General features: G+C 39.1%; 1 protein-coding gene across 1 annotated transcript; it reads left to right on the forward strand.

Annotated features, from left to right (window-relative positions):
* Window positions 1-3,910: 3,910 nt before the first annotated feature.
* Window positions 3,911-12,402, forward strand: LOC105906166 (natterin-3-like). Its single transcript, XM_031568920.2, has 3 exons — window positions 3,911-4,018; window positions 10,117-10,267; window positions 10,588-12,402. The coding sequence occupies exons 1-3, from the start codon at window positions 3,926-3,928 to the stop codon at window positions 11,325-11,327; spliced, it is 984 nt and encodes a 327-aa protein (XP_031424780.1). The 5' UTR covers window positions 3,911-3,925; the 3' UTR covers window positions 11,328-12,402.
* Window positions 12,403-16,214: the final 3,812 nt, after the last annotated feature.

Below are 16,214 nucleotides of genomic sequence, written 5' to 3' on the forward strand. Positions count from 1 at the left end.
ATCAGTGATCTATATGTTGAATAAGGTTGGCCTTACTCAACAGCCTTGTCGAACTCCTTTTGTCTGGTCAAAGTACCAGTTATTCTGTTGTTAATTTTTAGACAGCATTTATTGTTTTTTATACCTGTCTTTAATGATGTCATACATTTAGTCTCCAATTCCCATATGAATTAGTTTCAACATAAGTCCATCATGCCATACTGAGTGGAAAGCGTTGCTAAAGTCTATGAAACAACCAAATATTTGACCTTTTTAACATTTTGTACATGTTCCTCTATGAGTGTATGGGATGTGTATATATGAACAGTTGGTCTGTTATTTTGCGAAAAACTTATCTGGGATGAACTTATGATATTATTATTCTGGATAAATTGTGTTAGTCTGTTGTTCAGGATGGCACAAAATAAGTTCCCTAAATTGCGGTCTTGTGTGAGGCCTCTATAGTTGTCTTTTTTATGAATTGGTGTGATGTGGCTCACCTTTCCATTGTTCTGGAAAGAGGTCTGACGACAGGATTAAATTGAATAATTTCAAGATTGTCTCTCTTAATTTAGGTGTGCTGTGTTTCAGCATTTGATTGTACCCTCATCTACACCACATCATTTTTTGTTCTTGAGGTATTTCAATTTTGTATTCAATTTGTTTTCTCAACTTCTCAAGTTGTTTTCTCAACTGAGCATTTAAGGCTTTTTGTTCAGAATTTAGGTTACCTTTTTATATAATTTTCAAATGTTCTATCCATTTTCTACCATCAACTAATGGGGTGACAGTGGGCCCCGAATGTGTTGTGTATACACCGTTGCTTAACAAAGTGGATTTAACACCTTTCTCATCTCTTACTGTGAGTGTGTGTGTGTGTGTGTGTGTGTGTGTGTGTGTTGTGTGTGTGTGTGTTGTGTTTGTATGTCTTCAATGTATCACACTGTTTTGGGATTAAACTAAAATATAGTCACATATTACACAATACCCCTGTTTTATTGTTTATAATATAACTATTAGTATACTGTGTATCTGTCTCTGTGTGTGTGTGTGTGTATGTGTGTGTGTGTGTGTGTGTGTCTGTGGGTGCGTGCGTGCATGCATGTTTGGGCCATTTGCTCTTTTGGTTCATCAGCCTTTGATAAGTCAAATGGCTTTCTTGGGAAACACAGGTTTACGACGTCATTCACCACTACATTTCTGTTATCAACCCATGCTCACACCTAGACCAGCCAGCCATGCTGACCCCCTGCTATCACAACAGGATAGGGCTTGTCAGAAACACTATAGCGATACGTCTGGAATTGTCATCCGATCAGATAACACCTAACTAACAAAGTGATTCACACCATTATCAGATCTCAACTGTCTCTGAGGAGGGGGGAGAAAAGGGGGTGATATATTTATGACTTGTCAGAGGACCTGTCCCCATCACTCCAATATGACAAGCAATCAGATACCCACCTAACAACAAAGCGTACATCCATCCAATATGACACATTAATCACACTTGTATTACCCTAATCAATCCAATTATGACATAAACCCACCTCTATACACTACTCACAACTATCAGGTCTGCCGTAACTGAATAAAAATGTACTTCCTTGAAGCCACACACACATAGTCCTGCATCATATGATTTCTTGAAAACTAAAGTGTTGGCATGGGTGTGGTGGGATATCGTCTTGTGAACTAAAGCTCAACAGAAGATGGGTCATGCAGCAAGACAACAACCCTAAACATTAAAAGCAGTTTTGTAAGAAGGAATCGGCCAAAATTCCTCCAAGCCGATGTATGGGACTGATTAATAGTTATAAAAAACGTTTGGTTGAGGTTATTGCTACTCAGGGAGGTCACACTAGGTACTGAAAGCACGGGTTCACATACTTTTTCCAACAAGGCATTTAATGTTTGATAATTTTGCTCAACAAATGAATTTTTAAGGAAGAATGTTTTCTGTGTTTTTTTGTTGAACTATGTGCCACCTCACTTCCGATTGTGGCACGGTGGCTCAGGTGCTTGCACTGCCGCCTCACAGCAAGAAGGTCATGGGTTTCGATTCCCGCATGGGGCGCTGTTGGCTCAGGTGGGCTATCTCCCGGGCCTTTCTGTGTGGAGTTTGCATGTTCTCCCCGTGTTCACAAGGGGTTTCCTGCACTAAGAACCCCAACAGAAAAACATGCAAAAGGAACAGAACACATGTCCATCCCTGACCAAAGATGGACAGTTCACTTGACTTGGTCCCTGGGCGCTTACAAGCTGCCCACTGCTCATGGGGGGTCCTGGAGGAGGGACAGTCCAAAAGGCAGAAGATAAATTCACCGCAACCTCAGGCCTGCGTGCGTGTGTGTCCTGTGTCGCCTCCATATATTCATGTGTGTGTTCCAGTGTGTCGTGTGTGCCAATAAAACCTGACAATTATTATATTTATCAAGTTTTAGGACTTTTTACACATTTAAGATCACATTTATGCAGATATACTGAAAATTCTAAAGGGTTCACAAACTTTCTAGCACCACTGTATATCACTCCAAAATGAGAGAGATGACCATGATAGAACCATTCATGAATCAGTGGCACATTATCGTCTATTTAATTTTCTGATGTTTTTTTTCATTTTGATTTGAGCCAGCAATTGCTTCCAAGAATTATTGTGACTGCAGTATAGGCAGTGTTTTTTTTTGGGGGGGGGGGCCTATGCTGGAGGAAATACTGTATGTATAACTGGAAGTTGTACGATTTTAAGTAGATGCAGCAACTTTCTTGATGAACTTTGTCTCAGCTCTAGGTTGTTATCTGAAGAAGGTAGGCAGATATCAGGTGAACACAGATTTACAACCCTCAGGTGTGCAGTGACTCACATGATTTCTGGGGAACTAGAGTGGGAGTCCTGGTATAATCAATAACTCAGTAAGGCTGGCAAAGGTGCCATACGGAGCACAGTTCAAAGTCCAACAGTGTTCCAGCGTGTTCAGTGTGTTCCAGTGTGTTCAGTTTGTTCAGTGTGTTCAGTGTTCCAGCGTGTTCAGTGCTCCAGTGTGTTCCAGTAGAATACAATTTTAAATACATCAACTGTGTTCCAGTAGTATAACATTTAAAAAAATGTTATGCAACAATTTGACCTCAAATTAACAGCTTCAAAATCATTTTGGTGGTACACTGACTTGTAATATGAAAAATGGCATCTGTGTCACTGCCACAGCATGCCTGGTGCACCTGGTATAGCACTGTGTCTTTGGGGTATGGGTGCGAGACCTCTTGTGAGAACTACATAATGCTTTATGGCACCACCTCACACAACAACAACAACAGTCAGATAGCAGGTTAAACTAGATTCACATCTCTCAGGTCTGCCGTAACTGAATAAAAATGTACTTCCTTGAAGCCACACACACATAGTCCTGCATCATATGATTTCTTGAAAACTTGAGTGTTGGCATGGGTGTGGTGGGATATTGTCTTGTGAACTAAAGCTCAACAGAAGATGGGTCATGCAGCAAGACAACAACCCTAAACACACAAGTGTGTAAGTGTAGTCTAGAGTTGAAGCAGTTTTGTAAGGAGGAATGGGCCAAAATTCCTCCAAGCAAATGTATGGGACTGATTAATAGTTATAGAAAACGTTTGGTTGAGGTTCGATGTATAGGGTGATATGCATAAACACAGGTATGCCCAGGTGAGATGCATAAAGATAGGTTTGCCTAGGTGTATATCTGCATAAATTTGATCTAAAATGTGATCACATCTTCATCTATGTCCTAAAACTTGATAAGTGGAACCAGTTCAACACAAAAACACAAAAATCTTCTTCTATAATTTATTTATTGAGCAAAATGATTGCATTAAATGCTTTGTTGGAAAAATTAAGTGAAGAAGGCTAAATCTTAATCCTGTAGCATGTGAGTCTCAATCCTGATTGGCTAGTCATTGCGCATGCTTGAAGATGCCTATAAAGTCACAGGACATACTTTCAATGTTACATTGCGGGGAATCTTTCAGAGAGCTCACTAAAGGCTTGCTACATAAGAAGAGAAAGGTAGGTCTTATCATGCAGTGACTGATAACATCTTGCTTATAGTGACACAGCAATTTACAGAAAAGGTTGCTATTGGTTAGTTGATTCACACACGGTAACTTAATAGTATGTAGCCTAGTAAAACATACACACACACACACACACAATGCGTTGTTTACTAACTAAAAATAACTAGGCCTTTGTGTTTCTGTATGATAATACATCTGCCTTCCTGGTATTTTCTGTATGTTTCTGCACTGCAAAAAATCAGCCTTCAAAAACAAGAAAAAAAAGTAAAAAAATGGGGTATATATCACTTAAAATAAGCTAAAGTATCTGCCAACAGAACAGGAAGATTTGACTTACCAAGACTTTCTAAAAAAAGTAAAAATATCTAGCCTCAAAGAACCCAAATATATCTTAAAACTAGTGTGGCCAGACTAAAAACAAGTACATTTGTCAAAATATTTAAGAATAATTTTCTCAATATGTAGGAAAACGTGCTTATATTCACTAAATGCTAGCACCATCATCTTGAAATGAGGCTACATGCTAGGCAATGTATCTTGAAATCAGTACAGCTACTCTAAAAACAAGTGCATTTGCCTAAATACAAAAAAAATTAAGAATTCTTTCCTCGAAATGTAGAAAAATGTGCTTATATTCAGCAAATGATAGCACCATCATCTTGAAATGAGGCTATATGTTAGGCAATTTATCTTGAAATTAGTACAGCTACACTTAAAACAAGTACATTTGCCTAGATGCCCAAAATATATAAGAATTATTTTCTCAATATGTTGGAAAATGTGCTTATATTCAGCAAATGCTAGCACCATCATCTTGAAATAAGGCTTTATGTTAGGCAATTTATTTTGAAATCAGTAAAGCTACAATAAAAACAAGTACATTTGCCTAGATACTGTAAGAATTATTTTCTCAATATCTAGGACAATTTGCTTAAATTCAGCGATTTTTCTTTATTTCTAATTATTATTTTTCAAGCTTTATTTTTTCGGCTTTTTTGCCTTTACTCAGATAGGACAGTAGAGCGAGACAGGAAGCGAGCTGGAGGGAGGGATTGAGAAATGACCGCAAGTCGGACTCGAACCTGAACTCTTACCTGTATCCCCATCTTACCCATTCATGGTGCAGGGTTGCTGCCGCTTGTGCCACAGCTCCATCCTTAAAACAGTCATCTGTTGAGGATATTGCCATTTGTTTTGGAGAGTTTTGAAGTCAATGCATATGTGCAATTGATCATTGAGATAATAGAGACCGCAGTGTTACACCTAAACAGCATTATGTGATTAATTTGCCATCAGAGATCAAATCATTGGATCCAATGGTCAGACATATGTGTATGTGGTTCGAGTCTTAACATTGTTTCTTTAAACAATGGGCATCTAAGCTCAAATTCAAGTACATTTGTCTTGATTCTGACTTTGACAAAGCAGTTTTGTACTTGCCAGTGGTGATGAAACTAGTTCCAAGCACTAACTTGCTCAGAACCAATAATAAAATCTCAGTAACAGGTTATAGTACCTTAGGCAATTTATCTTGAAATCAGTAATGCTTTTTAAGAACATTTGCCTAGATACCGTAAGAATTATTTTCTCAATATCTAGGACAATTTGCTTAAATATAGCGATTTTTTTTGCTCAGAACTAGGAATAAAATCTCAGTAACAAGTTATAGTACCTTATTAAGATACACCATCTTAGTAAGATGAAATATCTTAAATCAAGGCAATATATATTTGTTTTTTGTTTGACAAGATATTTCTTCCTACCGGGTAAGAGCATTTGACTTCAAAACTCTCCAAAAAACAAATGGCAATATCCTCAACAGATGATTTCTTTTCTTGTTTTTAAAGGCTGATTTTTTGCAGTGTAGGAAGAAATATCTTGTCAGACAAAAACAAGTATATATTGCCTTGATTTAAGATATTTCATCTTACGGAGATGGTGTATCTTAATAAGGTACTATAACTTGTTACTGAGATTTTATTACTGGTTCTGAGCAAAAAAAATCGCTATATTTAAGCAAATTGTCCTAGATTTCGAGAAAATAATTCTTACGGTATCTAGGCAAATGTTCTTGTTATTAGTGTAGCTTTACTGATTTCAAGATGAATTGCCTAACACATTATCTACATTTCGAGAAAATAATTCTGACATTTTTTTGTATTTAGGCAAATGTACTTGTTTTTAGAGTAGCTTTACTGATTGCAAGATAAATTACCTAGCATATAGCCTCATTTCAAGATGATGGAACTATCATTTGCTGAATATAAGCACATTTTTCTACATTTGGACAATTATTCTTAATTTTTTTATTGAGGCAAATGTACTTGTTTTTAGAGTAGTTTACTCATTTCAAGATAAATGCCTAGCATTTAGACTCATTCAAGATGATAGTGCTAGCATTTGCTGAATTAAGCACATTTTCTACATATTGAGAAAATAATTCTCAAATCTTTTGTACATAGGCAATGTACTTGTTTTAGTGTAGTTGTACTGATTTCAAGATAAATTGCCTAGCATATAGACTCATTAAAGATGATGGGCTATCATTTGCTGAATATAAGCACTTTTTCTATATATTGAGAAAATAATTCTGACATTTTTTGTATTCGGGCATATGTGCTTGTTTTTAGTGTAGTTGTACTGATTCAAGATAAATTGCCTAGCATGTAGACTCATTCAAATGATGGTGCTACATTTGCTGAATATAAGCAATTTTTCATATTGAGAAAATAATTCTGAAATTTTTGTATTCGGGCATATGTGCTTGTTTTTAGTGTAGTTGTACTGATTTCAAGATAAATTGCCTATCATGTAGCCTGATTAAAGATGATGGGCTAGCATTTGCTGAATATAAGCACTTTTTCTATATTGAGAAAATAATTCTAATTTTTTTGTATTTAGGAAATGTACTTGTTTTTAGTGTAGCTTTACTGATTTCAAGATAAATTGCCTAGCATAGCCTATTTCAAATGATGGTGCTACATTTGCTGAATTAAGCATTTTCTATATATTGAGAAAATAATTCTGAAATTTTTGTATTCGGGCAATGTGCTTGTTTAGTGTAGTTGTACTGATTTCAAGATAAATTGCCTATCATGTAGACTCATTTGAAGATGAAGGTGCTAGCATTTGCTGATTATAAGCACCTTTTTCTACATATTGAGAAAATAATTCTTAAATCTTTGGGTATATAGGCAAATGTACTTGTTTTAGTGTAGCTGTACTGATTTCAAGCTAAATTGCCTAGCATTCAGCTTCATTTCAAGATGATGGGCCTAGCATTTGCTGAATATAATTTTTTTCATTTTGAGAAATTAATTCTTACATTTTTTGTATTTAGGCATATACTTGTTTTTGGTGTAGCTTTACTGATTTCAAGATAAATTGCCTAGCATATAGCCTTATTTCAAGATGATGGTGCTAGGATTTGCTGAATTTAAGCACATTTTCTTACATATTGAGAAAATAATTCTTAAATCTTTTGGGTATATAGGCAAATGTACTTGTTTTAGTGTAGCTGTACTGATTTCAAGCTAAATTGCCTAGCATATAGCCTTATTTCAAGATGATGGTGCTAGGATTTGCTGAATTTAAGCACATTTTTTACATATTGAGAAAATAATTCTTAAATCTTTTGGGTATATAGGCAAATGTACTTGTTTTAGTGTAGCTGTACTGATTTCAAGATAAATGACCTAGCATATAGCCTCATTTCAAGATGATGGTGCTAGCATTTGCTGAATATAAGCACGTTTTCCTCATTCACTTTAACCTGCTAAAGGATGATAAAGTCTGTTCTTAAAGCAAAAGTTTGACTTAGTTTAATACTGTCTTTGCACTGTATAGTATTTTGTCTACAGGAATACATAATTGCTGTGCTGTGCTGTGCTGTGCTGTAAAAAAATGTTTTATAGATCAGAAGGACAAGATGCTTGAAATAAGAAATTCTGACTTTGACAAAGCAGTTTTGTACTTATAATGCCTTATAATTATGGCAATTCTAGTTTCAAGCATTAACGTGCTCAGAACCAGTAATAAAATCTCAGTAACAAGTAATAAAACCTTATTAAGATAATTAAGGACTGAAACACTTGAAGCAAGTGAAATGTTCTAACATAAAAAATGCCTGGTAAGAAGAAATATCTTGTCAGACAAAAACAAGCATATATTGCCTTGATTGAAGATATTTCATCTTACTAAGATTTCACTTTTTGCAGTGTGTTGTGTACTCTTGCATCAGGCTTGTAATTGCACTTCTCTGACACTGACAATTGAAAGTATGGGGTGAATGGGGTGACGGCATGCGTTGCTGAACTGAATTTTCCTTTGCTTTGCTTGCCTTGCTTACATCGACTTACCCTAGGAACTTTTCAAGCACAGGCCCCAGCCAATCAAATCACGTGATGTAAATATTCCAGCGCAGGTCTGGTATTATGCAAATATTGTTCAGAGAGTTAGAAGTAATTTTTCTAACTTCTTCTTATTACAGTGCATGCAATGCCCTGTATTGCTATTCCTACGCTTCTTATTATAGCACATGCAATTCCCCGTATTGTTATTCCTAGGCCTCTTATTACAGGGCATAAAATGCTTCTTCTTATTATTCTGTTTACCAATTTATGTGATTAATTCAGCTCGAACCGCTTAACGTAGAAACTTTGTTAAAACCTTGTCGCGTAGGTCTTGTAAAGGCCATTTTCATTTTTCTAAACTTTATACTTTTTAAGATCACTTTAGAGAGCAATGAGGCTGGTGCTAGTTATAAACCAACCAACACTTCTCAGTGACAGCCATACGAAGACGTTATGAGAGAGATAGCTAATAGCGAGGTATTATTTTATCAATGAATGTTGTAGTATGAAAAATGTGTCTTTAAAATTCTATAGTAGAATTTTAACAGGCCGTCCGTGGCTGCTGTGGGATTAAGAGAGACAAAGACTTACATTGAAACGTTGTGACATCATTATAGGGTTATTAAACTCTGTTTCACTTAAGATGTGTGTGTGTGTGGGATGTGTGAGGGACAGACCGTCCACGGCTCATAAAAGCAGTAAGAGCGGCACTCTGTCTGTGTTTTCTAGACCTCCAGAACAAGGCAATGGCCTGTCGGCCAATAAGAGGCATTAGCCTCAACGCTGAATTCCTGGCCAATGGTGATTGAGTTTGGCCTTCTCAAAGTCTTCTTCCACTTTAAACAGAATTGTCTCTCTGTAAACTGTGTAAACATTTTTCTCTAAAATCACACACATGGCAGTCATATCATATCATATCAGTCTATAAAATCCCTCGCTTGACCAGAGCCTGAACATATGCAGCAGAGTTTATATAAATTTCACAATGCTGGTGTCAAGCCCAGCCCAGATAGCACTAGAGTCAGTCCCAGATCTGGTGCAGATGCTTGACAGTTCCTCTTCAAGGCTGGCCACAGCCTGAGGAGACAGTCAGCTGTAACTTTAACAAACAAATGAAAGTTAGGAAAAGGAAAATGAAAAGTTCAGACAAAGGTGGAGACACATCAAAGCCTATGACAGTCCAGTAAACTCAGTCCATGCAGCGAGAGATGCGGACTAGACAAATGTTACTTTCTATGCTTGTTACTTGGATTTGATATGTCTATCCTCATTGTCTTCTTCATAAAGACATACAGTACATGTGCCACGAAACTTTATTTTAGGAGAGCTCAATAACACCCCTTATTTTTATTGTTTATGAAGTAATCATTTCAATCAAGTCAATATGGACTATGGCTTAAGACTGTCACACCCAAATAAAATGGTGGCCCTTGGCTGTGTAATGTCCTGGTCTAAGCCTTCAGAGGTTCCCTTAGGCCTTCTCTTCATCATTTTAAGCAAAGTATTCTGCTTTTAATGTTTTCATTCAATAGGAAAAGAATGCCCTGGTCTAGGCTGATCAGGTGTAATGCTATCAATATAGTTTGCTAGTCCTTAAGAAAGTTGTGTGGCCATAACATTGAGCAATAAAGGTAGCCTATAATTGAATGTCACATACATTGGAGATATCATGGAACATAAATGGTAGGTTTCCCAAATAAATGTATCGTGATTGCATGTTCAATGTTTTCTTTCTCAGATGAGGTCCTACCTGTGTGTAGCTCTCTCTGTTCTGGTCCTGGCCGCGGACCACATCCTTGCTAGTGACACACCTTCGGACACAGCAGGAACCCACCCATTGACGTATTCTCTCAAGGTTTCCAAGGAAATAATCACAGAAAGGCATAGCAGTAAGCATTGTTTCCTTCTGTGTCCAAATGTCTTGTTTCTCACTTTAGTGTCTTTCATGTCTCTTTCACTCATTCGTCTTTTTCCAAAACAAAACCAAGCTAATCAAAAATGCTAATAACTCAGTACCTCAACACAAGGAAATCAGTATAGCAGCTACTTTGCACATTATTGGGATACAACAATGAATGTATGAGCATAACAATAATGAATATTAAATGTAAAAACTGGTCATAGGACTGGGTACATTGTAAGACTTCAGATTTCAAGATTTCAGTTGTAGACTTGTGCTGACTTTTGTGATCTTGTGCTTTCCTCCTAGCAAACATCTCTGGAGAGCCAGGCCCTTCAGCTCGGAATAATACCATTGCTGTATTTGTTGCTTTCAATGATGCTAAAACTAGCTACATCCCTCCATTCACCTACGACAACTCCAACCTTGAGTGGCAGAGGTTTTCCGGGTCTCTGCCCAATGAAGCAGTGGGCATCTGGAACGGCTACACCAAGCGGTACGATTACGTGTGCAGAACAGTTGATAGCTGTGAGACCGGATTCTACCACAGTGGATATGGCGATAATTGCTTCTACGCACACTACCCTGACTTGCGGTACACTGCTGGTTTTTACATCCTCGTAAACAAAGACGGATTTGAAAATCTGCAGTGGAAATCGGAATCCTATGGGTCTGTTCCTGCAAACTCAGTCAAACCGTGTACGTCAGCGAAGGGTTATGTTGGAAAAAACTGGTACGGTTTAGGATTGGTTCATGCTGGAGATTCATTCTATTTACCTTGGTTGTCATCGCATAAGAATGGTAGATTCTATGGGTACACTACATGGTACAGACAATCCTACCAGGTTTTGACAATAAATACTGATGAATTTTCGCAGGTGATCCAAGATGTAAAGTATGACATTGATAATAGTAACTACATAGACGCTCCCCCATTCGCCGTTGATGAACACACTGTAGTCAACAAACGTTGCGAAAGTGCGATGTTTAGTGCACACTCTCTGCAACCCAAACTGAAACACACACCTGGCAATTCGATTACTCTATGAAGCTTGGAATCAGCACCAACTTTTACCGTAGGGTTACTACAATAGTTGGCACAAGCATCACCATTGGTTTGGAGCTCTCTTTTCAGTTGACTAAGGGATTTCACATCTCTCAATCTCAAACCACTAGCCTCCATGTGCAAACCAATGTGCCCCCAAACGTGAAGTGCCCTCTTAAGATGCAAGGCAGGAAATACACACTAAACATACCATTTACGGCTCGCCTTGGCCGTACCTACAGCAGTGGTGAGACAAAGTGGACCACCATCTACGGTACTTATGAAGGAGTTCAGGTGTCTAATTATGACGCTATCATAGAGCGCTGTGAGCGCCTGGCTTACCCCTTGCTTTGTCCGGATAAGGTCCATGTGTCAGACATGTCCTCTTCGTGTCAGAAAGCCTCTGCCGAATCAATGCAGTGCCAACTTCCAGTACACTAGCAGAGGAACAAAATGAAGCACAGAGCCTTGAGAGTGATCTCAAAGTCAAGTTTGTTGGGGTTTCATTAGTACATACAGTACAGGGGATGTTTTCTTGCTTTAGTGTTGTATGACTGAAGGTCAGTCATTCACCAAAATCACATTTACATTGATTCATTTAAGCAGACACTTTTCTTCACAGTGACTTACAGTACAGATATACATCTTGAATTAGTATACATGCTAGCTAGGAATCAAATCCATGCCTTGCTCTACCAATCACATCACTATGTGCCCAGGAGTTGGAGGGCACAGGATGCATTCATGTTCAGGGGCCCTTGATTTCATGATCCATCCGTGCTCATTGTCTGACTTTGTGTGGCGGTTATATTAGGTACTGATATGGAACATGTCTAGTTCAATATTGGCATGGATGGTCTAACAGCCTTATGGACCTGATAGACCCGAGGCCTGTGGGTCTTGTGTCAAATGCTGAAGTGTTGTACAGCTTGGCCCAACCTCAAGCTCCACATTAGATAACCATGACAACACAACCCTTCACTGTTAATCATTTGTTGTTGCTTCTTGCTCTGTTTTCCTGTCATTGTGAAATGTTAGCTTTCTCTCTTTTCTATGAATAAAATCACAGCTGTATCACAGTTCTTGGTAGTCTGTCATCACTGAAAAAAGCCTACTTACCATGTCAAGTTCACCATAGTGTATCAGGAGAGTGATTGAATGAATGATAACAAGCAAGAAGGGTTTTGAAATAAGTGAATTATGTTTCTATGTAACCTTTATGATAGTTTAACCAACAACCTGTCTTTTAACTAAATTTGCAACCACTATGGTAGTCTAACAGAGCACTGAAGTAGCTCAGAGAGTGTGTACTTTTGTTCACTATTTGTGTGGAGCCTAATAACCTTGCCTTGCACTCTGAGACGGGCTGGGAAACACTTGTGTCTGTAGAAAGGGGCGGGCACACCAAGAGGAGCAGTGGACAGACAGGCCATCACACAGACAGGCCCATCACACAGACAGGCCCATCACACAGACAGGCCCATCACACAGACAGGCCCATCACACAGACAGGCCCATCACACAGAGAGGCCCATTACACAGACAGGCCCATCACACAGACAGGCCCATCACACAGAGAGGAGTAAAACGGCATGCATGAGGGATGTGGCAGCTGTGGAGAAGGAAGTATTGAGCTCAAGAGATCTGGTGGGGTATCAAGACACCTGGTGGGGTATCAAGACGTGACCTGGTGGGGTATCAAGAGACCTTGTGGGGTATCAAGACGTGACCATGCTGGTGCCACATGCAGTGTCTGTGCTGCTGTTGGAACAAAAGACATCACAACTCTCACCAGCCAGGTGCTTAAGGGATCACATGATTCTGTGAGGTCTACACACCATCAAGGTACAGTGTAATGTGTTGAGTGCTGCTACTCTGCGCCCTACAGAAGAGGATGGAGAACCACATGATTGTGCAGAGGTGGTTAATGTGGCCTGCACAGCCCGATATGGTTCTCTATGTAGATGGTTCTGCATCAAGGGATCCAAGAAACGTGCACTGAAAAGGGAGGAACAGTGTACGTTAGTCTGCCCAACGGGAGGAATAGGAGAGGAGAGGGAGAGCGCATGTTGTACTGTGAAGGAGAGCCATTACAGATTCTGGGTACAACATTCGCCGTGTGTTGCGGCTGTCACCAGCCAGTTGTGCGTTGTTGTTGTAAGCTGCTGCTCAGGAATTATAGTTGGGTAGTTGTTGCATTGGTTAGGTTAGGTTGTTGGATATAACTACTTGCATATGACAGTGAGTGGATTGGCTGCTGTGGGAAATATAAATTGAAAAAGCCTTTATTGTCATTGTATTTGCATACAACAAAATCCCCAACTAATAGCGTAATGCAGTGGTTATCAAAGTGGGGAACACTCTCCAGGGGGGGCGCGATGTCACAGAGGGAGAAAAAAAAAAACGACCGCCGACCGGTCACTGGTTAGTGACAGCTCCCTCAGTGGCGAAATGCAAGGGGCTGGACTGACACGAACAAATCAAATACTGTTTCGTTCCTGATCCACCAATCAAACGGAGTCTTGCGAGTTGCGCCTACGCTTCCGAGTATAAAACTAACTGTAGGCATGGTAAGCGGACACCCTCACTGAGATGACACTCTGCAGATTTTGTTCGATTTCTCTTGTTTGCTTTATCATTGAGATATTCATTGCTTTATAAACAGTCTTTTTAAAGACTCACTCCTTAGTAATACCTAACTGCACTTGCAGTAGGTCTATTCGTAGCCTATTCTAAGGAGTAATTTGCTCCACAGTCTTTTTAAAAAGCTTGTAGCCCGAGAGCTAGCCTTCTAGCTAGCTAACTTCTTCCAACTGCAGCTAGCCATTTTCTCCTTAACACATACCTTTACATTTTTTGATCATCCACCGTGTTGCAACAAATAAAACACCAGCACTTGAATACTATTCTGTGCTGTCCCTGTCTACATTGTGTACAATTTGTTTTGTTAGGAACCATTGCCTAGCACAGCCTTATCTATTATTTGTGTGCAAGTTGTTCACAGCCACACATACGAACACACTCACAAGACCACGACGTTGAAATTAGTGTTTTTTGTGCCGAGGTGCTGGCAAATGACAGCATGAAGCCATGCAAATTAAAAATCAGCTGCTGATCACCTTTCAGCGCTGAAGAATCAGTTTGGGTCCTATTTCAAATACGACTACCGTTCATTCGCCTGGGTTCGGGATCAATCGAGCTGTCATGCAAGAGCAGCTTTTTGAGCTGAAGAGTGACAGTAGACTTAAGCATCTGTTTACCCCCTCTTCTCTTTCGTCATTCTGGGTAGCATTGATGCCGGAATTCCCTCAGCTTTGCGACATAGCTTTAAAAATGCTCCTCCTTTGCGCGTCGACATATTTGAGGACCTTTGCAAGACAAAGCAGTCTCATGTCTCATATTGACAGACCTGTAAGATTTTTTTTGTAAAGATCACAAGAGGCCCATAATAATAACAGTATCCTAATAATAGCAATAATAACACTTATTATAATTCTGACAATATAATATAATAATAATTGGTCGATAATCATTAATTATAATAATAATACAATGATGGTGATAATAAGGATGATTATTATAATAAGAAAGCATGCAGGCTCACATAGCTGCTAATATTAATAGCCTACTAATAGGCCTACTACTAATAATAATAATGATAATAATAATAGTAATAATAACAATACAAATAATATTAATACATAGTAATAGTAATTGTCTGTATGGGCCTAACAATAACAAAAGCCTAACCTTGACATGTCAGGCCTATCAATAACAATATGCTATCTATCTATATATGGTGGTGTAGTTGAGGGCGCCGGAGGCGGTGGGTGGTGGGCGGCGGGTGGCGGGGGGGCCCCAACTACCCCTAACCAGCTTTGGGGGGGCCCAGCTTGCAAAAGTTTGAGAACCCCTGGCGTAATGAATTTAGCATCTTTTCCTGTGCATAACTAATGTTGTAAAAATTAACAAAGCTTCCTGCCTCGGCGGTAATTTTGTTAATAAATGACATTGACAGCTATGAGGAAATGTTCCTGGTCAACTTCTTTGCGGTACATGAGTTGACTTCATTACTGTAATAAAATATTATGGCACAGTAGTGCCTTACTAGAGACCCTCCCTCGGACACAATGGGAAACAATATGTGTATTGATATGATGTATTGTCTCAAGGTTTCCACAGAAAGGCTAATCAGTCAGCATTGTTCCTGTCTCTGCCTGTTTTCTTGTGCTCTAGTGTCCAAATGTCGCCAAGTGTGTATGTGTGTGTGAGTGTGTTTGTGTGTGTTGAGCCGCAGCTTTGTGTGTATGTGTGTGTGTATGTGTTTTTGTGTTTGTGTTTGTGTGTGTGTGTGTGTGTGTGTGTGTGTGTGTGTGTTTATGTGTGTGTGTGTGTGTGTGTCTGTGTGTGTGTGTGTGTGTGTGTGTGTGTGTGTATGTGTGTGTGTGTTTGTGTATTTGTGTGTGTGTGTTGAGCAGCAGCTTTGTGTGTTTGTGTCTGTGTGTCTGTGTGTGTGTGTGTGTGTATGTGTGTGTGTTGCGCAGTAGCAGTGTGTGTGTGTTTGTGTATTTGTGTGTGTGTGTGTGTGTGTGTGTGTGTTGAGCAGCAGCTTTGTGTTTGTGTGTTGTTCCTGACTTGTGTAGCTTTATGTCAGGTGTGATAAATAGTTACATAGCTTCATGTCAGGTGTAATAAATCATGATAAATGTGTTTGACAAGCCATCAGCCATACGGATGAATTTCTGGCATGCATGCATGTGATTTCAGTGCCATGTCTTGCTCTTTCACAGTACAGTCCTGCTGTGTGAGCAGAGCAGTCATCAGATGGAACGATACTGTCATTGTACAGTGTGTGTCTGTGTGTGTGTGTGTGTGTGTGTGTGTGTGTGTG

The sequence above is a fragment of the Clupea harengus genome, chromosome 6 (assembly GCF_900700415.2).
Source record: "Clupea harengus chromosome 6, Ch_v2.0.2, whole genome shotgun sequence".
NCBI classification, from domain to species: Eukaryota; Metazoa; Chordata; class Actinopteri; order Clupeiformes; family Clupeidae; genus Clupea; species Clupea harengus.